The sequence below is a fragment of the Panicum virgatum genome, chromosome 3N (genome assembly GCF_016808335.1).
Source record: "Panicum virgatum strain AP13 chromosome 3N, P.virgatum_v5, whole genome shotgun sequence".
NCBI classification, from domain to species: Eukaryota; Viridiplantae; Streptophyta; class Magnoliopsida; order Poales; family Poaceae; genus Panicum; species Panicum virgatum.
This window is the reverse complement of record NC_053147.1, coordinates 68,899,305-68,919,715: the sequence shown is the minus strand read 5'-3', so window position 1 is coordinate 68,919,715 and position 20,411 is coordinate 68,899,305. Positions and strand designations below refer to the sequence as shown.

Genomic DNA, 20,411 nt, shown 5'->3' with positions numbered 1-20,411 from the left:
ATAAGTGATAGCCCATCATCCCATCAACGATGATTAAGCCGCTGTGCGCCAATCATATACATCTTTCGGAAGATTTTTTCTTTTCTACCTTCTAGTATTTGAGATTCGTGCAGTCATCCACAACTATTAGATCTAACACACTCAAACCCTATCCCTCACCCTCTCACTTTGCGCTCCGTCCGTGTCCAGCGCCGCCGCCCCAATGCGGATTCTCGCCGCCGCCGTGCGCACCGCTTGACGCGGCCCCGCGCCGCCGCCGCGAGCCCTGCCGCGCGGCCGCCACATCGCTCCGCCCCAGCCCATCCCCTGCATCACGGCGCCGCGGCTGCAGCCTGCCGGCGCGCCGCCTCCTCTCTCGCGGTCGCCCGCGCGCTGTGTGCCCGCAGTGCCGCCGCCTCTCCCGCAGCCGCCCGCGGCGCCTCCGCCTCTTCCACGTGCCGCGCGCCCGCAGCGCTGCCGCCGCCGCCGGTGCCGGCCGGTGCCGGCCGCGGGTATCGGAGAAGGTAGAAAAAAAATGTTGAGGTTCAACATTTTCAAAATATTGTTCAACATTTTCAATGTATTGATCCAATATTTTTGAATTGTTGGTTCAACATTTTTGAATTGCTAGTTCAATATTTTTTTCTGTAAAATATTGAATAAACTATTAACTGGATTTTAATGGCTTTATAGCTGAGTTGCTTAATTATTTTGCACAATATGTATAGGAGCCCCGCCGCTGTGTGTGTTAGCACTAGTGGCTCAATAATCCTCCCTGCACCCAGACACCCGGTGGAGCGACCAATCATCAGTGTCCCCCTCCTCTCCCTGCGGCGGATAGCTCGCCGCCGCCGGTTCACACGCCCACCTCGCCCGTCATGGCCGCCGCTGCCGCTCAATGCGTCCCTCTCCGGGCGTCCCCGCTGGCACCAGCCTCGGCTGAGACTTCTAAGGTCCCTGCCTCCACCCCGACCTCCTCGGCCGCTTCACCTTCTCCTCTTCGCGCCGCCGTCGCCCCGAGCTCCGGCCGCCACCAACTGGCGCCGCCGCTCCGGTGCTCCTCCTCGTCGTCGGAGAGCCCGGCACCGCCGAACCTCGGCTTGCTTGTGGAGGTGGAAGGGTGAGGGCCTTAAAAATCCTGCCTTTTTAGTGCTCGGTTTGTTAATTCCCCTTGTTTTTACCCCCAAAGGAGTGTCTTTTCTGCTTCTTGAGGATAGCAGATGCTGAAGCTAGAGTTGTTTCTGCTACTGCTTAAAAGTAGCTTAGATTCTTAGAATTGCTGGGCAGATGTAGAACGTGGTTGGAATTGGTGAGGACAACGTGTCCTCAGATATAATTCGTGGAGACAAGTGCCACGAATAAGCGATGTGGTATCTGATTAATTCCGTGAGAATCCTTTCTCCATTATTTCAGTTCTAGCTGAAGCATGCTTCATTGTTGAACAAATACTATTAAGTTTATTTCGAGCTATTGTGGAGTAGTGAATAGTGATACCTTTTCTTGCCATCATTTGCCTTGCTGATCTCAGAAGAATCACTGTTTCTGATTGAGCATTTCTTGTTCTGTTCCTCCAGAGTTCTAGCAGATGTTTACCGTTTCGGCAATCGGCAAGCTTTCAATGTAGGTGCGAGATATATAAATCTTCTTCTGTGCTTCATGCCCTTATCAAATTCTTTTACTCTTCTGTAGCACTTTATGTTTTCTTCAATACATGCTATGCCATGCTGAGGTTGAAATGCAAAGTAGAAAATTCTGTAGATCAACCAGGCAGGAGTCTAGCGGAATAGAAGTCTAACTGCACAAGTATGCATAGTTCTTGCCTGTCTTGATTTTAATATATCTTAACATTTTATTCCACCAGCATTTCAAAGTCTCGGGTTACATTGTGCAAATTGGACAGAGCCAATATATGCTGATTTGGTCAGGTGCGTATTGAATTCTCAAGCATCGTCAATCATATGTCCTGTCTTTCCTTTAACATTGAGTTAAATATTGATAGTATGGACTGGAGCGTGTTCCCTTGCTATTTTGTTTCGCCTTTGTCTAACCTCTTAGTTTGGACTACGCTGGAGGGGGTGTTTCCTTTTCACTTTATGTTGATTATTTTCCTAAAGCTGCACTTTTTTCTAGGAAAGCTCGGGGTGATGAGGAAAGGATGCTGGTATTGTTCTTTGACAGGGTATGTCTATTTCTTCCCCTAGTACCCTCCTTTGTCAAGTATGAGTTAGCAAATCTTGCTACAGTACATCTCAAGTCAGCCATTTGCTTAAAGACATTGAGGTGGAAAGCAGAACATCTAGCAAATTCTTTCAATTTCTGTAGTCTGTAGCCAAATTTCATTAAAATTTTATTCCTTTCTCCCATGTAACAAACTAATTGTTGTGTAACATAGCTTTATGGAGCTGTTTAATTGCTGATGCATTGCATTTTTTCTGAATTTAACCCCTTCCTCTGACTTAACACAGATTGGCTGGCCTACATTGCTGATGAAAAGCGTTCTTCGTGAAAAGGTAAGCATATCAAGCATGACTTGGCCATACTTTCTGATATATCAGGCCTTGACAGAAGTTTGCTTGAGCTGTTACCTGGCTGGTAGTCTGGTAGTGTTTTTTTATCCTTTTCCTAATTGCCAGAGTCCTGATTTCACCAAACTTGCCAAGGTTCTCAGTTTCATGTGTGCACATGATCCAAGAATGATTTTACTAAGGAATGGGGGTCAACAATTTATCCAGTACAACTGGCTGGCAGTTTTAGCAGTTAGAAAAAAAAGGTTTTGTATATAACCTGAAAGCAGGGTTTGCTTAATTCCTTTTTATGCACTAGTTCTTCTCCTTGCTTTTATGCACTAGTTCCTGGTACTGATTTCTATTTTCGAATCTGATTTCAACCAATCTGATTAGCCAAGATCTTGAATTTAATTTATATCAAAAATTCAAAAAGGACTAGTGGTTCTTCTCTTTCAACCATTTTCATTATAATATTTTTTATATCAAAAATTCAAAAAGGACTAGTGGTTCTTCTCTTTCAACCATTTTCATTATAAATATTTTTATATTGACTTCTTTGAGCTGTTCGAGAAAAATTGACTTCTTTGAGCATCATTCTTGTTCTAGTTGAAAGCTTTGGAAGAGTTCTCAGCTTCTGATAGGTTACCACTACGTCCTGGAGTCGAAAAGTAAGACTTCAATCTCCTGCTTGTCTCTTTTGTTAAAAGATCTCTCTAGATAGAATGATCTAGGAAATTTTGAGTTATTATTGATAGACTTTATTTTGTTTTGAGAATACGCAGGAGAGCTGCGTATCTTTTTCATTAAGAAGAAAAACAGAATAAACATTGTTACAACATGAGGTGCCGAGGCTCTTACTGGCACATGGTTCAAACTACTGGCTTATGCTAAGGAAAGAACAACTGGAACAGAAGAAGAGTAGTTGTTATCTAGACTAAAACAGCGACTCCTGATGTTGGAACTACAGCATAGCTGAGTTCACTAAGTATAGCTGAGTTCACTAAGTCTTTTTTCTCCATCTTGAGTCCATAACCTGATCTCCTCACCGATATCCCAGACTACTTGAGCGATTGTTGTGTTCTTGCTTTGGAGGATGCGAGCATTCCATTCCTTCTAGATTTTTCATGCTACCTGCATGCAGGGAGTTGAGGCCCTTACGATGTTGCTTGTGCATACCCTGCCTGAGTTGCAGCCACCAGTCAATTACTTGTAAATTGTAATATGCAGTCTGTATAGACATATCCAAGGTCTTTCTTTTTTTTCTCATCCTTAAAAACTTTGCAAGTATTACAGGACAATTTTACTCGATCATATGTGGGGCATTTTTTGCTATCTAAAAGAAGGAATATAATTCACAGCATTTCATATAAAAGTTTGTATGTATATTCTGATACTCATGCTGCATGCTTTGATTCCATCAGTCCATGAGCATTTATAAGCAAAGTACCTTGGTCCTTATTTTGAGCTTATGTATTTTTCTGAACAGCCTTTGTCTCTCTTCAGTACTGTATGCTTGCCATAGGATATGAATGACTCTATCTTGAACTTTAAGTTACCATGTGTCTGATTCTGTGTATGAAATCATTCAAAGGTTCATTGATGATGCACTTAGTGAGGGTGTCCCTGTGGCCATATTGGCTGCATATGGGAGAAATGGAGAAAAGATTTCAAGGTACAGTTTGTATAAGATAAATAACTTCTGTCCGCTCTTTTTATCTCTCAAACTAATTGATGGCAATATTGTAACCTGTCAAAATATTTTGTGTTCTCATTTCTTTTCTATTTGACTCTAGATCTATAGTTAAAAAGTTGGGTCCTGAAAGAACATCAAAAATTAAGATTGTTGGAAAAGATGAGGTTGAAGGAAGCTTCTACGGGCAACTTGTTCTTGGTAAAGGTGTCACGTCCAGTTTGGATGAACAACTTATCAAGGAAGCCCAAAAGGCTGGTGAGTATTTGCTATTGAAAAAATTGCAGCCTGGTTCATTTTTCGTTTTCAGTTCATGGATCATTTGAAGTTAATTCCAAATGTTCTGTTGCAACAGCTTCTGCAGAGAAGCAGAGGATAGCAGAAGAGGTTGCATCGATCCTAAAGCATAGCGTTGACATCACGGCGTCTGAAAGGTTATTACTAGCACTTAACTCCCTGGAAAAATATTATCTACATTTCACTGCGTAGAATATTATCTAAATTTCACTGCCTAGTCGCCATTGTCAGCTCTGAGAAGGTAATAGCAGCTCTGCGAGCCGGGTCTGAATATGTTGGGTGTGACGTGCAAAACTGCATTCTTGTTGCGGGCAGCCAATCTGGCGTCCTCGCAGCTGAGCGCATTGGCATGCCATGCGTAGTTGTTCGATGCAGGTAAACTGTCTTTGCCTCTCACGTACATTGGTTATTTCAACCAACAACCATGATTCCGGTGCTTCTTATCTTATTATCTGTGTCTCCCAGCTTTACTGCCAGAGCAGAATTTCCCTCCGCTAAGGCTGTCATGGATGGATTCGGCGGTACAGACTTAACTGTATCAAAACTACTGAGCAAGAAATGGTCTTAAAAACGCAACAGACTTAACTGTATCAAAACTACTGAGCAAGAAATGATCGTAAAAATGCATCAACTATCAAAACTAAGGATGGATTTGGGACTCTGATGATTTGGTAATCGACCGAGTGCTGCTGACCAAAGCGCTTTATGTAAGCATGAGATGTTGCTGAGGAAAGCTGTGAGAAGCACAAACAGTTATTGTTTTAGCAATTGAGCAATAATGTAAATGAACAGTTCGAGTATTCAGTAAACTCTCAGATTTGGTCTGTGATCTTTGGCTTTTACTCCTAGAGTTGAGACACAAACAGAAACAAGAACAAAAGGATTGGTGCAAAATCTTAATCTGTCCGTCAGTTTCGCTTTACATGCACTTACGTGGTAAATGTTCACATATTATGTGAATTGAATCTCTTAACATTCGTGACCTCATGAGATATCCTCTCTACACTGTGGTGCTACATTATCAATAGATGTTTGCTGGCCCACTTTCATTGAATGGTGGTGTGGCATGCAGTAGCAAGTAGTTGCATGCCTCAAGTGCTTTATTTGCCTTACAAGGAGCATGTGCACAGTAAGAACTGCTCTGCATGACTACATCCATATATAAGTAGTATACCATAGGGCATATGCATTGTTCAGCATCAGTTGAGTGTTGCCATTCTTGCTGTGCTCGGCCTGGGTAAGCCAGGAAGAAGAAGAAAAGGGATAATCCTACGTTCCAACTACAAATAGCTAGTACAATGATTTGTGGTCAAATCCTCTGTGATTTTATAGAATTCAAAAGTTGTTTGGCATGGAAAAATTATAAGTTGATAATAGAAATAGATAGGCATAGGAGGTGTCAAGAAATTTGGTAAAACTGAGTGACGGGCTGCCAGAAGAATCTTCATAAATGTAGTGTTCCCTTCCAAAAGTTAAAAACATAAACACTACATGTATCTACCTGATGATATCAACTTCTGAACTTGCGACTGATTATCTTGGCCTTCTTGAGTTTATGATTGGGCCCATCAATTCTGTGTTAAGAGCGGATTTCAAAAAAAAAAAACACAGCTGACAAAGCTCCAGCAGTATGAATGTACGATTCATCACATCTCAAATTAACCAAAGATTCCACTTTATATTATTATTGTATCATAAAATATATATGCTGATAAGTGGTAAAGCACTGTAAATATATAAATATAGTTACTTTAATTCCCAGTAAGAAATCACCAGTAATTATACTAGTATAATAATACAGGCTAGGCGAGCATGGCTGCAGATACGCAGGCCACGACGAGGGGCGCCACCAGGTTGGCCGCCGCGACGCTCCCGATCCCTCCCGCCGGCGCCGCCCCCCAGTACAGCGGGCCGTTGTACCCATACGTGCCCGGGCCGAACCCGCCGGGACCGCCGAACCACCCGTACCCCCCGCCGCCGCAACACTCGTCGCCCGGGCCGCCGTACCCAAAGCCGTTGCTGCCGTACCCGAGGCTGGCCGCGCTGGGCACCTCCTCGGGCGTCGGCACCGGCAGCGCCGACGCCACCTCCGCCGCGGGAAGGTACGGCTCGCCGCCGGGGTTCGGCACCGGGAACTTCTTCGACGCCGTTGCGGCGGCGGTGGACGCCGCTGGTGTTGATGGTGAGGATGATGGCAGCACCGCGGCGGGTGTGGCAGGTAGCGTGGTGGCGGTCGGAGCTGCCGCCGATGATGAGTCCATCGACGGCGCCGGCACACCTGCAGCAGGCACCACATTTTAGTCGATCGATCGTCTACATACCTACGAGCTAGCAGCAGCGGCGGTAACAATACTTGCCTGCGCTCGGCGGCGCCGACGCCGCCGGTTGCATGGCAGTGTCCGCTGCCGCCGGCACAAGCGCGCAGGACGTCCACAGCGCCGCCGTGACGAGGAGCGCGAGGAGGGTCGACGAGCGGACGAGCTTGGCGGCAGCCATTACCGTGGAATTAACAGTCCGGCTGTAGAACCACTACAGTTTTCCGTGGTGACGACCGATCGACGGACGAAGATTGACGACCATGGACGTCGTGTGCTTGCATTGTACCGGATGGTTTATATAGATATATAAAGATGGAGTGAGGGTAGAGGAGAAAGAAGCGATGGCATACGCAGTGGGTGGATAGGCTGCTCCATCTAATTCTTCATCACTTTGATCAGCAAGTCAAGCTGGGTTGTTCATCCAGCAGCTAGTCCACTGGTTGGTGGGAAAATCGTCTCCTTTTGTCCTTCCCTCCCTGTCGATTTCGTTGGGATTGCTAGGCCGGCCGGCCGCATGGAAATGAACTGATGGGCTTCTCCACATTGGGCTGCGCTCTCTGTAGAAAGAATAAAGAAACTAGAAAGAAAGGACATTGTGCCTGGATATGGAATTCTGGATGCAACTAACTCAATATGAATATTCAGAACATGTTGTTGTCCCCGTGGGTTTTTCGAGGTTCCAATTTGCACACAATTTTTTGTACTCCCTGTTGGCTCTTTAGACTGTACCCAGAATCTTAAAATTATGAAACTTTCTTGCATCTCTGAAGTTGCTGCTTGATTGGCTCTATCCACCACAAGACCCAACTGAACATTCAGGCCTTGACACATTCTGAAACGGACTTGGCATTTCGCCCTGTTTGCCTTTACAAGGAATCGAAGCTGATATGAACACACTCAGGGGAATAGAAGCAGGAAGATTTGTCTTCGGATAAAAACTGGCGGTAATAAGGTCTGAAGCAGACGGACTGACGAACCATGTTCATAAGCAGTTCAGCTAGCATCCTGCTGCTGCAGAGTGCAGACTATGCTCCCGTTAGTAACAGAGACGTAGTCCAGTTAGCCAGGGAAGTCCTTGGTCGGTGCTAGCAGGCAAACCATGGATGACGACCGTTGGGAGCAAGGAATCGGGGCTGGGCAGAGACCGGAACGCGGCGGCCCTCCGGCGAGGCGAGGGACAAAGCAGAGCAAGCGTTGGTGCAGCCCGGGTCGGGGGTGGACGGTATTTCATTTACCGTCCACCCCTTGAGTCCCTGGTTGACGTTCGATCAGGAATGGGCGGTCCGGATTTGTTGCTGCCGCCCGCAGTCTGACTCGGTCGTCTTCAGTCCCCGGGAGGGCCGGGAGGTGGAGCCGCGGAGGTCGGGTGGCCGGGGCACGACGACCGCTAGCAGTCTCGCCGCGGGATTCCCTCAGAAGATGGCAGTGCCGTGCATCCAAGGACAGGCTGGGCAACGAGTCGACGCCTGCGTGTCGCAGCGGTCGCCGCCTTAAGCCGTGCCTTGCCGACGAACGCGCGCGTTCCCAAGATGTACGGCCGCCGTGTCCGTGGCGAGGGCAGTCTCTGTAACATTCCGTATTTTTTACAGAATGTTATATGCCAAAAATGTGAGTTTTCAAAAAAAAATTATGTGCAAGTGTAACTAGCTAGAAATAATTCAAGGTTGAACTCTTTTCCCATCTTAAACTCCTAGCAATTTAAAATCTAATCAAATATAAGACCAATATTGTTAGTGTGAGTCATTCGGAGTTCATTGTATTTCATTTCGGTCTACCTTGTTTAAATTTGGTTCGAATGAATTTCGTTTGAAATTGGTTGGGAATTGATTTGAATTAAGCCATTCAAAACAATTCCAAAAACTAACACAAACCCCTAACTAACCTGGGCTCCAGACCCACCAAAAACCAAAACCGGCCCAACTCCCTAAAGGCCACTCGGCCTGCTAACCTTTTTTCTGCCAGCCCAGCTACAGCGCGCGGTCCAGACCAGCCCACGCCGGCCACCCCTTCACTTTTTTCCTGTGTCACCCGATCCCTTCCTACCCTCTCTCGCTTGGAGTCTATGACAACAGGGGCCCGCATGTCAGCTTTGTCTTCAACCTCGCAACCACTCCCCTTTCCCTGTCTACGGCTTGCCCCTGCACGCGTCGATCAGCGCCGCCCGGCTCCCCTGCGCGACCCCGAGGCACCGTTGTTCGCGCACCCCTGCACCGCCTTGGCTGCCACTCGCCCTGCGCGATTTGCGCCGCTGCTGGCTCACCATGGCCGCCTATAAGACCCCGCGACGCGGCCGCCGCCTAAAACCCTAAGCGCCCTGCCCTCTTTTCTCGGCTGCCGCTGCCAATCCTGTGGAGAATGGAGGGGGAAACGTCTCCCCAAGGCCGCCGCCGCCGCACACCAGGAGCAGAGGAGGGGCGCAGAGCACCAAGCAGAGGAAGGGAGGCGTGGGGTAGAGAGGAAGCAAGAGGAGCCGGAGGAGGCCGTCGCCGAGCAGGCCAAGAAGAGGGCCAACGGGAAGGATCATAGGAGGAGAAGGGCACACCGACGCCACCGGAGCTTCACCACGCCAGCGCTCGAACGACGAACCTGCGCGGCACGGCACAGCACCACCCTCGCCTGCATCGCCTCGTCACGGCGTCGCGCCCCTTCTTCCTCAGACCGCCGGTGAGTCGTCGCCCTTACCTTCCCGACCTCCTTGCCCTGCTGCCGGCCAATTGCCGAGGAAACCTCCGTAGATCGGCCCTAGGATCCCCTGTCCTACCGTGTCTTGTCACTGTTGGAGAACGGCTTATTAGTGCCGGTCACAGGACGTGTTAGTGCCGGTCCCTGTGGCCGGCACTAAACGGCCGGCACTAACGTGACAGACATTAGTGCCGGCTACTCTGACCGGCACTAACGTGCGTATGTTAGTGCCGGTCCGTAATACCAACCGGCACTAACGTGCCCGCCCCCGCCCGAGTCCTGACAGTAAGGTTAGTGCCGGCTGATATAACTAGCCGGCACTAAATGTTTTTTCTTCTTTATGTTTCTTTTCTTTTCATTTTTAAAAGTATGGCTATGCGTATTTCTAGCGTATGTGACTACATAGTCGTACTCTTTGCATTGCACAGTATTATTAGAACAGAATATTACACTAACATTATATATATATATATATATATATATATATATATATATATATATATATATATATATATATATATATATTTGTCATGTATGGAACACTTAGGAATTCAAAAGTACATGAGATATTACAAATTATTGCGCACATCAACTATAATAACGTATCAGCTTCCTCGTCGTCGGATCTTCTTGGGCGACGCTTAGACGGAGATCGCCATGAAATTCGCCCTTAGGATTTATGACTTCATCGAGTAGAAATCCGCATATAGCTTCTTGAATTGCCCTGATCCGAGCGATTTCAATGAGTTCTTCTTTCATCCACCAACGCTATCACATTTTTCGATAAAAACATGAGAATAAAAAATAATGAATTAAAATAATGAGCAGATGTGATTGTGCTCACGTACATTGAATGCCTCCACTGTCATTTGCCCCTTTTCACTTGCAAAAGAGTTGATCCACTCGCATACGTAGTATCCACATAAGTTGTTTCCTTGGCCCTGTCTCCAACACTATGGACAAATGTGGGTTACGATATAGAATTTTTCTGATGTTTATTGCTAATGACATTAGTAGCGAGAGTATATTCATACCGGAAAATCAGTCACCCAATGAAGAGGCTCGATTTTACCTATGGGCAAGCCTATGTGTTTGTGGAGGTAGCGACTCCATGCAGTATTTACCACCTCGATGATATCTTGGTACTTTGATTTATCTTGCCTTAACGAGTCGTACACCAAGACCTTGTGCTCCTCAATCCGAATACAAAGCAATATCCAATGAAAGCTGTGCATATACATACGCATAACCAATTAATGTTGATTATAATAGTTATTAAATAGTATTATTAATACGAAGGGATTGAAAAAAAAAGTCTAACAAAGAACGACTCACTGATGGTTGTATGGCAAGAGAATGAAGGGACACATGCTATTTTTACGCAACCCCCTGTATATAACATTGACTATGTCTCCAGGATTTAGCGCTAGCGATTTCTCGTGTATAATATCGGGGTCGAAGAACCCGACGTTATGGAAGTTCTTCTTTCGGCAAATTTGAATTTTTGACCTACGGGACACAAGAAAAACGGGGATCAGTCAACACACAAGGCTAAAATAATGAAACGAGAGACAATACTTACATGCACCATACACTGACGAGGCACTTGTGAAGGGCATCTTGATGGTATAAATCGTAAAGTGCTGCAAACTCGATATATACATCATCTCCCCCCGCCAGAAATGCTCATCTTTAATCCGAGCTGGGAACATCTCTAATTGATTAGCTTTAGATTGCACGACATACCATTTGTGTAACTCGGCCATTCTCGTTGGTAGGAATGGTAGCAACTCTGGCCATATCAAAGGTTCACCAAGTACAAACTTTTCCTTGCCGCGGGCATTCTGTAGGGCCTCCCCAAGCAATTGAGCCTTTGTTAGATCAGTTTGCAATATCATCACAGCCATGGACAACGGATCTCTTGATTCATCGGGACATTCTTCACGCGGCACTATCAACGGAGGGATCGATTGTTTGGACTGCTCTCCGAGCTGGGGAACGGTCTTTGCATTAATCCGCCGATTCTTGGGGTTGCTGTAGCACTTTTTGATCTGCCGATCATAATCCGACTCTCTTTCTTTGTCCTTGGTGGGATCTTTAATGAAGTGTTTAATGAAGTGTGACTTTGCAACCGGATCTATTTCTGGCTTCTTGTTCGCAGCCTCCCTCAGTAGCTTGCGCTTCAGCAAGAAGGTTTTAAACGATTCTTCTGCCTCTTCCTCTTCTGGAGCCTTTGCTTTCTTCTTTCTTTGCTGCTTATGAGATGGCTGGACCGAAGGTACCGTGTATGACTTCTGTCGCTGACTCTGATTCTGTTGTGCGGCTGGTGATGATGCCAGAATTGGCTCGCTTTGTGCGGTTGGTGATGGCGGATCCATGCTGGGGTCCCGTGCAGGCGGTGGAGAAGGTGGGCCAACACTAGGATTCCTGTCAGCTGGCGTTGGTGATCTTTGCCTTGAATCTTATGTCGCGCTTTGGCCACGCGATCCATGTGTGTACGGCATGTTGTAGTTCTGTTTCTTCAGGACTTATAGGGATCGGGAGGTCCATGTCTTCCCAGCGTTCTTCAGTAATTCGGTCAACAAAGACTCTGGCGAATCCTTCAGGAATCGGCTGGCAATGTATTGTCCCGCCCTGTTCTTGGACTTCCGCATAACCCTCAGCACAAACTTTAAGCTTTTTCCCATAAAGAACCAGAAGCTCACATTGGGTCATAACGGTGATGTCGTCAATGGGGTCCCTCGGCCTGTCGGCACCCAAATTAGGGTGCTCCGTGGAAGCAACACTGCTACGACGCTGAGAAGAGGGGCTGATCTCCACATTGGCAGCTGGTTGGTCCGAGCGTTGCCCAACTGCTGCCTCAAGTGACATTATCCGGTTTTCTAGGCTATGAATCTTCTCGGCCACTACTGCCTTGCTTCTGCATCGGCTTCGGTAGGTTTCGAGATCTCCGGAAAAGCCATATTTCCATGGTACTACGCCCACACCTCGGGTCCGTCCAGTGTGTTCCGCATTCCCAAGAGCGTAAGTCAGCTCGTCATTCTCTCTGTTGGGCTGGAAGGTTCCTTCTTCGGTACGCCTCATTGCGTCCTCGAGTCTTTGGGCAGCCTCTCTTAGTACGTCGCTAGTCACAAACATTCCAGTGTCGGGGTCTAGTGTGCCTCCATGAGCATAGAAGTAATACCTTGCTCGTTTGGGCCAACTCAAGGTTTGTGGTACGATTCCTTTTACAATTAAATTATTTTCCATCTTTTCCCATTTCGGAATGGCAACCTTATAACCTCCGGGCCCAAGTCTATGGAAGTTTTTCTTTTTGCTAGCATTCATTTTGCCTTGAATCGAGGCTGCCATGCCGTCAGCACTGTGCTTGTAATTCACGAATTCATTCCACCACTCTCGTTGCTTCTTCCAGACTTTATCAAAATCTGGTGTGAGGCCCTTGTTGACAAAGTTTGCCACCAATTTTTTCTTGAACGAGGCGAACTGAATTGCCATCTTCTTAAATGCCCATCCCTTTATTTTGTCAGCTTTGCCTGGGGGAAAGTTGAAGTGCAACGACACCTCTTTCCATAACAAATCTTTCTCTGAATCTGGCACGATATCTTCAGGTCGACCAGAGACTTTATTTCTCTTCCAAAGCTTATACTTTATGGGGACGGATTCCCTAACAAGATATCCCAATTGATTTACAAATGTTGTCTTAATTTGACCAGGAGCTAGTGGCTCGCCGGTTGCTTCGTTGATCTCCGTGATGGTCGTACATCCTACCATCTTCCTCTTGGAGCCATGTTTCCGTTTAGGCTTCGTCGATCCTGATGCCTGAAAGAATCGCAAATTTATCAAGTGGGTTGCTAGCAACTCAGTATAACCGGAAGTAGTTGTGTCATCAGAACGTGGCAGTCATGTGACTTCAAGTTTTGGATTTTCTTCTCTTTCACATTTATTATGCCCTGTATATTTGAGGAGTACCCAGACGGGACCTTGATACTGCTCAAGCAATCGAACATACTTTCCTTCTCCTCTTTGCTCAGATTATAGCTGGCAGGTTTTAAATAGTCGCATCCTTTGTCTCTCTTTTCGGGTTGCAAGCCTTGTCGTCCAGCTAGCTGTTGCATGTCGCGCCTTACTTCCAATGTGTCTTTTGACTTACCATACACTCCCAGGAAGCCTAGTAGGTTTACGCAAAGATTCTTCGACAGATGCATCACATCAATTGCGTTGCGAACCTGTAAGACTTGCCAATAAGGTAGGTTCCACAATATAGACTTCTTCTTCCACATTGGAACATGTCCCTAGTCATCCTTGGGAACAGGTTGCCTACCGGGACCCTTTCCAAATACTACCTTCACATCCTTGATCATCGAGAACACACGCTTTCCATTACGAAATAGAGGCTTATGACGAGTTTCGGGCTCTCCTTTGAAATGCTTCCCTTCGGTTCTTAGGGGGTGATCGGTTGGAAGAAATCGACGATGGCCCATGTATACGCACTTCTTACAGTGTTTCAAATAAATGCTATCGGTCTCATCATAACAGTGGGTGCAGGCCATGTATCCCATGTTCGACTGTCCCGAAAGTTTTGCAAGTGCAGGCCAATCATTGATGCATACAAAAAGCAAAGCTCGGAGGTTGAAGGACTCCTGTTTATACTCATCCCACACACGTACACCTTCTTCTTTCCAGAGTAGTAATAGATCATCCATCAAGGGTTGCAGGAATATATCAATCTCGTTGCCAGGTTCTTTTGGCCCTTCTATAAGCACCGGCATCATGATGAACTTACGCTTCATGCACAACCAAGGAGGAAGGTTGAACATACATAGGGTCACAGGCCATGTACTATGAGCGCTGCCAAACTCACCGTACGGATTCATTCCATCAGTACTTAGAGCAAATCTTATATTCCTTGGGTCGTTGTCAAATTGAGGATACTCTCGGTTAAGATTTCTCCACTGGGACCCATCTGCTGGGTGTCTGATCATGTGATCCTCCTTACGGTCTTCTTTGTGCCACTGCATCAACTTAGCGTTATCCTTGTTTTTGAAAAAGCGCTTCAGACGTGGTATTATAAGGAAGTACCACACCAACTTTGCGGGAACTCTCTTCTTTACCGGCTGCCCATCAACATCACCTGGATCATCTCGCCTAATCTTATACCGCAATGCGCTGCAAACAGGACAAGCTTCCAAGTTCTCGTATTCACCGCGATACAGGATGCAGTCGTTAGGACATGCGTGAATCTTCTGCAAGTCCAATCCAAGAGGGCAAACCATCTTTTTAGCTTCGTATGTTGTTGACGGCAGTTCATTACCCTCAGGAAGCATGTTCTTTACAATCTTTAATAGCTCACCAAATCCCTTATCGGTGACACCATTAGTTGCCTTCCATTTCAGCATCTCCAGCGTGGTACCCAACTTCTTTTGCTCCGGTTTGCAACTAGGGAACAACGGCCTTTTGTGATCCTCCAACATCTTCTCGAACTTTAATGCCTCCTTCACAGTCTCACTGTCTTTCTGTGCATCAAGTAATGCCTGACCTAGCTCGTCAGGTGGCTCCTCTTGTGCAACATTTGCTTCACCCTCGTCCATTGGTTCATCTTGAAAGCCACCTGCTTCATCAACCCATGCCCAATCTGGAAGGTTGTTATCATCATCGGCATTTTCTTCATTATCTTCCATCATAACTCCAACTTCGCCGTGCTTGGTCCAAAGGGTATAGTTACTCATGAATCCATTCAAGGCCAGGTGATTCCATAGAGTATCTCTTTTCCGGAATTCCTTTTTATTTTCGCAAATACTGCATGGACAACACATTAAACCCTTTGGCGACCTATTTGCCTTTGCCGCCTTGAGAAAAGAATCTAAACCCTGAATCCACGCCGAGGTGCTCCGGCTGCCGTGCATCCATTGCCGGTCCATCTGTAATTAATTACCGTATAAAAACAAAAATCAATTCTACATATATCAAAACAAGTTACTATGAAGTATTTCGAAAACAAATTGTAAATGTGTCATAGGCCACCTATCTAGCAAAATAAATTGACACAATAACATATACACATGTCACCATGAAATATTTCGAAAAAATCATTCTAAATATGTGATAGTCAAACTATATAGTTAACTTTCTCTAAAAAACAACAAATAATTCTACCTTGCTCAAATTAATGAACAAATTGATAAATCATGTTCATTTTCCCTCATCCTTAAAATCCTTAAAATTTTGCATAATAACATATAGACATGTCCCCATGAAATAATTCAAAAAAAATAATCTAAATGTGTCATACTCAAACTATATAGTAATCATTCTCTAAAACACAACAAATCAATTCTATTTTGTTCAAATTAATGAACAAATTGAAAAATTATGCTCATTGTTCCTCAACCTTAAAATCACTATTTTCTTTACCTAGAAAGCATGAAACGAAAGAATAAACACTGTGAAAGAAGAGTGGAAGAAGCTACTAACCTTTAATGCACTTGGATGGGCGAAATCCTCACAAATTTTGGAGAAAATAGCCAGCACCTCCCCTCTAACACGCCATGGTTGAGAGGAGAAGCTCGGTCAAATGGATGGGTCGGGCTGGGGAAGAAGGGAGGGGGCAGTATATACAGGGCAACTTTGTGCCGGCCAGTGAATTCAGCCGGCACAAACTGTAGAAAGTTAGTGCCGGCTGGACCCTTAAGCCGGCACTAACCTGCACCGTGCCAAGTTAGTGCCGGCTGGAGGCTCCAGCCGGCACTAAATTGGCTGCTGACCGTTAGGGGGCAGGCTGTTGACCGTTGGGGGTGACACTTTAGTGCCGGCTGTAGAGAATAGCCGGTACTAAAGTGACTGTGGTGTACTGTAGATACACGTTAGTGCCGGCTCACTTGTGACCGGCACTAACGTGCTGGTACCGATAAGCATTTCTCCAACAGTGTGTGCAGGGACCCAGTCGTTGCTTTGCACGTAGCCCGCAGACCGCCGTTGCCGTACCCCGCCTTAGCCCTCACACTGTCGCTGTCGTTCCGCCGCGGCATGGCCTTGCCATGGCCGTGCTTGGCGTGCGCACACATCCTCAATGGCCAAGGTCGCGCCTTTTGGCCCGTTCGCACGCACGCCGCCACCCACAACGTGCCTTAACCTCGCCTCGTTGAACGCAGCAACACCACAGCCCTCGCCGGCCGTGAACGCGGCCGCGCCGCGGCCACCCCTTTGGGGCACTCTGGTGGACATCGTTCACGAACGAAAACAGCACAAGCCACAAGGCCATGCCTTTTGGCCCTTACGCACGCACCTGCTCTTGTTGGACCTCGCCGCCGTCGCCACCAAGGAAGAGGAGGAGAGGAACGCCGACGAGGAGAAGCCGAAGTCACCAGGAACGTCGCTGCCCGCGGCACGCACACAGGCGCACGCGTGGACCACCGGCCGAAAGGCCGCATCGTTGGACCATCGGGAGAAGATCCGCCGCGCCGCCGGACCCCGCCACCGCCGAGCAGAGAATAAGGGAGGACCCCGCCGTCGCTGCCATCAAGGACGAGGACTAGAGGGACGCCGAGGAGAAAGGCACGGGCGCCGCCGAAGATCGTCGTCGCCGCCACGAGACGCCCGCCGCCGGGAGACGCTGAGCGGCGCATGCCACACTTTGGCACGCCCACAGCACGACCACACAGGATCGACCCCTGCCACACGAGATCTTGCTGAGTCACTTACACGCGGACCCCGCCTGTCAGTGCTAACCAGAGCCGAGAGAGCCAACATGGGCTGTGGCCCGGTTCTCTTTAGCCCATCAAGCCGAGGCCTTTTTCCTTTCCAGTCTATTAGTGGAAGCCGGTCCCTGTTTCCTTTCAGCCCGAGCTGACCCACCGACTCGAGCCAGCCCTTTTCCCTTTTTCTGAACCCGCGAGCCAAGCCAAGTAGATGGGCCGAGCCGAGCCGTTCAGCGCTTTCGGCCCATAAACACAGCTACCGCTTCCCCTTTTCTTTTTCCTGGAAAAACCCAACGAGGGGGACCCACCTGCCAGGGACACGGCGTCACTGACATGTGGACCCATTGACCCGTTGACTAGGTCAATATTGACCGAGTCAACGCTGATGTCAACAACAGCCATGCTGACGTCAGCACTGGCCGGACCCTGCTGACGTCAGCATGACACGTGACGCGCCCAGAGGCTGCCACGTGTTGGCCTGTGTGTTTTTCTTTTCTGAAATTCATTTAATATTTTTAGAAATAGTTTTAATCTTCAAAAATTCATAATAAATTTATTTTAACTCCAAAAATTATGAAACCAGTTTTTTATAAAAACATGAACTAGACGTTAGAATAGGTTTCGGGTGCTATTTGGGTCTTATTTGAGAAGTTTGTGCATATTTGCACTTTGGTCCCTACATTTATATGTAATTACAAATAGAACCTTTTGCTGAGAAGTCGAGGGACGTCCCGGATGATGAGAAGACCCCGGAGCCCAGGAGGACTACGAAGACACGCCAGGTTCACGTCCATCTTTGATTTGAAACCCCAGTAGGCATTGCTTGCTAGAATTGCTATCGCTTTAATATTGTTGACGAGATGAACCTGCATGCCCTTCTTTTATACCCGAACTCCTTGATCTCCTACTCATACCATCTTGAATGGTTGAGATGCTTGCATGTGTTTTGTGTGAGATGCGTGATGATAGTCTTGACGAGAGAAGATCCACCTCAGAGGAGTTGGTGACTAGGACTTTAGCTGGGGGTGAGCAATTTAACCTGATCTTCGGATCAGGGGCTGGGGGTGTATGTTGGGCACGCCCTGTAGACCGAGGAAGTGCATGGGCACATCCTGCGGAGCACCTATGGCGGGTGCATGTTTTCCTTCGGGAAGACATGGTGGTGGACTAGAGGAGTTGAGGGGCGAGACCTGTGATGGGTGCCCATCGCGGACTGCTGTGGCAGATACGCATACGTGACGTAGATGCTTACCCCGACATATAAGGAACCGGTTGGGGTAACTATGATTAGTGGAACTATGTAAACGTGCACACCACTTATCCTTTATGAGGGAGGATCCGGTCTGAAACTAGCAAGCGTGGCACCAAGCCTGTATGAGGATAGGGTATCAGTGTAGGGGGAGGAGGTGCTGACCTCACATTCCCCGAGTCGCACGTTAAGCTTCACAGTACCGGGGCAATCTCCTGTGGGAGGACGCGCCCAAACCTGGGAAAGCAGGATGGTGCCATGGCTACTAGTTCTCATTCTTAGCAGACCGGTGCTTCGGAGTTAGCCGGAGTTGCTGCCGGCTATCCTCGTGGCGAGTGGGTCCAGGTGTACAAGCTCTGCAGAGTTAAAACTATACGTATAGCCGCGTACTCGTTCATGTACGACCCTACTTTTTTGTTACTTCCATTAGTTAGTTTTCCCCAGAGAGATTTCTAGTTCCCCCTAGTTGAGTCTTCCTGCCGTTGTGCAGCTGAGGTACGAGGAGAGGGAGTTCTCGTACCGACTGAGTGAGTGAGTGAGTGTTTGAAGGAGATATTGACCGGGAGTCCGGGATGCCAAAATGGCCCGCGTCAGGAGTTTAGCGGATACTATGATTTTGTTGCTGTTGCGTAGGAAACCCTAGCCTTATCCTTGTCTACTCTTTTATATCCGTGCATTCCACTTAAAGCTGCATTCGGATGGTGACGTGAGCCTATCCGATCCTTGGGGATAGCCTGTTAGATGCAGGATCTGATTCGACGATCAAGCTAGACGATGATGAAGAATGCTAAGGACGGATCGTGCTGCGCTCAAGATGCCTGTGGAGGAGTGAAGCCAGAAGATGAAGCATGCCTAGAAGAATAGCTATCACTTCCGAGTTTTATTTGTTATCCTTTAGCCCGAGGGGCTTGTACTCTGATTTTTGTATCGCAAATCTTCTGGATTATGTGCAATTTAAACCCATGTAATGACTCCTATCGAGAAGTATGACTGTGATATGTAATTAAAATGAGTTCTGTATGTGATAGCTACTGATCTAGGGACTATCACGACGATACAGAGAGTCGGGTTCTTCTTTCGGAAACCCGGTTCGTTTTAGTTGGTATCAGAGCCGTACTTGACCGTAGCACGAGCCTTAGGATTGGTCGCTAGAATCAGGACCTATCTAAACACTTCTGTCTATTTACTAACTACTCTCCTTGATTCATTTTTCCCTTACCCGACTCATTCTCTTACCTGCGCTGAAGCAATTCTCACGAAGACATATAGGAAGAGACTGAGGAGATCATAGACAACAGATCGGGGACCCTGAAGCTCAAAGAGTAGAGACTACCCCTTTTCGATGAAGCTACGAAGTAACTAGACCGTTAAGAGTACTAGATAGTTGTAGATAGATTGTTTGAATGTTTGAGTGCTTGGTTCTTGTTTGAATTCTGATTGCTCTTATGCTTCTTACCATTGAGTGTAGGTTATTAGTTAGAGAACCTTACTTTATCGCGAGCGATTTACGCTAAACTAATTCGATCCCTACTTTTCCCTTCTCAGAAGACGCCGAACCGGAGAATCAGTCGTCCGATGGCACACCCTGAAGAAGTCATTCAGGAAGAAGCCGAGGAGGAAGCACCACCATCGAACTTCACCAAAGCCGTGGCTACGCAGACCTAGCTACTCCAGCGCTTGTCCGAAGTAGTTGCGCATCAGAACGTCAAGGACCCGATGGAGGAAGATCGTCTGTGCAAGATCGAAAGATTCATGCTCCTGAAGCCTCCCACGTTCAGCTACTCTAAAGATCCCTTGGATGCCGATGACTGGCTGAAGGTGATCGAGACCAAGTTGGACGTGACCAGCTGCACCGACGAGGAGTGCGTAGCACTTGCCGTTCACCAGCTCGAAGGAGCTACTAGGTCTTGGTGGGACAACTACTGTAACTCCCATGCTGACCGAGCACACATCACTTGGAACGAGTTTACCAGGGTGCTCCGTGACCATCACATA

At 47.3% G+C, this 20,411-nt stretch overlaps 2 protein-coding genes and 1 long non-coding RNA gene across 4 annotated transcripts; 2 read left to right on the top strand and 1 right to left on the bottom strand.

Annotated features, from left to right (window-relative positions):
- The first annotated feature begins 734 nt into the window (after positions 1-734).
- LOC120667043 (CBBY-like protein) lies at positions 735-5,395 on the top strand. Of its 2 annotated transcripts, none has more exons than XM_039947052.1 (11): positions 735-1,099; positions 1,554-1,599; positions 1,841-1,904; positions 2,115-2,158; positions 2,445-2,489; positions 3,093-3,154; positions 4,078-4,158; positions 4,280-4,434; positions 4,532-4,610; positions 4,705-4,848; positions 4,939-5,395. In XM_039947052.1, exons 1-11 carry the CDS (start codon positions 858-860, stop codon positions 5,039-5,041), a joined length of 1,065 nt encoding a protein of 354 aa, XP_039802986.1. In that variant the 5' UTR covers positions 735-857; the 3' UTR covers positions 5,042-5,395. The 2 variants fall into 2 exon arrangements, with proteins under 2 accessions (XP_039802986.1, XP_039802985.1); XM_039947051.1 differs by having other exon boundaries at positions 736-1,099; positions 1,554-1,603; positions 2,110-2,158.
- A 731-nt stretch (positions 5,396-6,126) lies between these two features.
- On the bottom strand, positions 6,127-7,179 carry LOC120667044 (classical arabinogalactan protein 4-like). The gene is made up of 2 exons (XM_039947053.1): positions 6,831-7,179; positions 6,127-6,751 (listed from the first exon to the last, which is right to left on the bottom strand). Exons 1-2 carry the CDS (start codon positions 6,967-6,969, stop codon positions 6,276-6,278), a joined length of 615 nt encoding a protein of 204 aa, XP_039802987.1. The 5' UTR covers positions 6,970-7,179; the 3' UTR covers positions 6,127-6,275.
- A 1,838-nt stretch (positions 7,180-9,017) lies between these two features.
- LOC120667042 lies at positions 9,018-19,436 on the top strand. Its single transcript, XR_005672051.1, has 2 exons — positions 9,018-9,455; positions 19,150-19,436. It is a non-coding gene; the product is annotated as an uncharacterized LOC120667042 (long non-coding RNA).
- Positions 19,437-20,411: the final 975 nt, after the last annotated feature.

What these genes read in the sequence shown, in the direction of transcription:
- LOC120667043 (XM_039947051.1), top strand. Translation starts at nt 858, where the DNA reads ATGGCCGCCGCTGCCGCTCAATGCGTCCCTCTCCGGGCGTCCCCGCTG. An exon ending in AATGGAGAAAAGATTTCAAG is followed by an intron (nt 4,159 to 4,279) that starts GTACAGTTTGTA and finishes ATTTGACTCTAG; the next exon opens with ATCTATAGTTAAAAAGTTGG. An exon ending in GACATCACGGCGTCTGAAAG is followed by an intron (nt 4,611 to 4,704) that starts GTTATTACTAGC and finishes CGCCATTGTCAG; the next exon opens with CTCTGAGAAGGTAATAGCAG.
- LOC120667044 (XM_039947053.1), bottom strand. Translation starts at nt 6,969, where the DNA reads ATGGCTGCCGCCAAGCTCGTCCGCTCGTCGACCCTCCTCGCGCTCCTC. An exon ending in GTCGGCGCCGCCGAGCGCAG is followed by an intron (nt 6,752 to 6,830) that starts GCAAGTATTGTT and finishes TGCCTGCTGCAG; the next exon opens with GTGTGCCGGCGCCGTCGATG.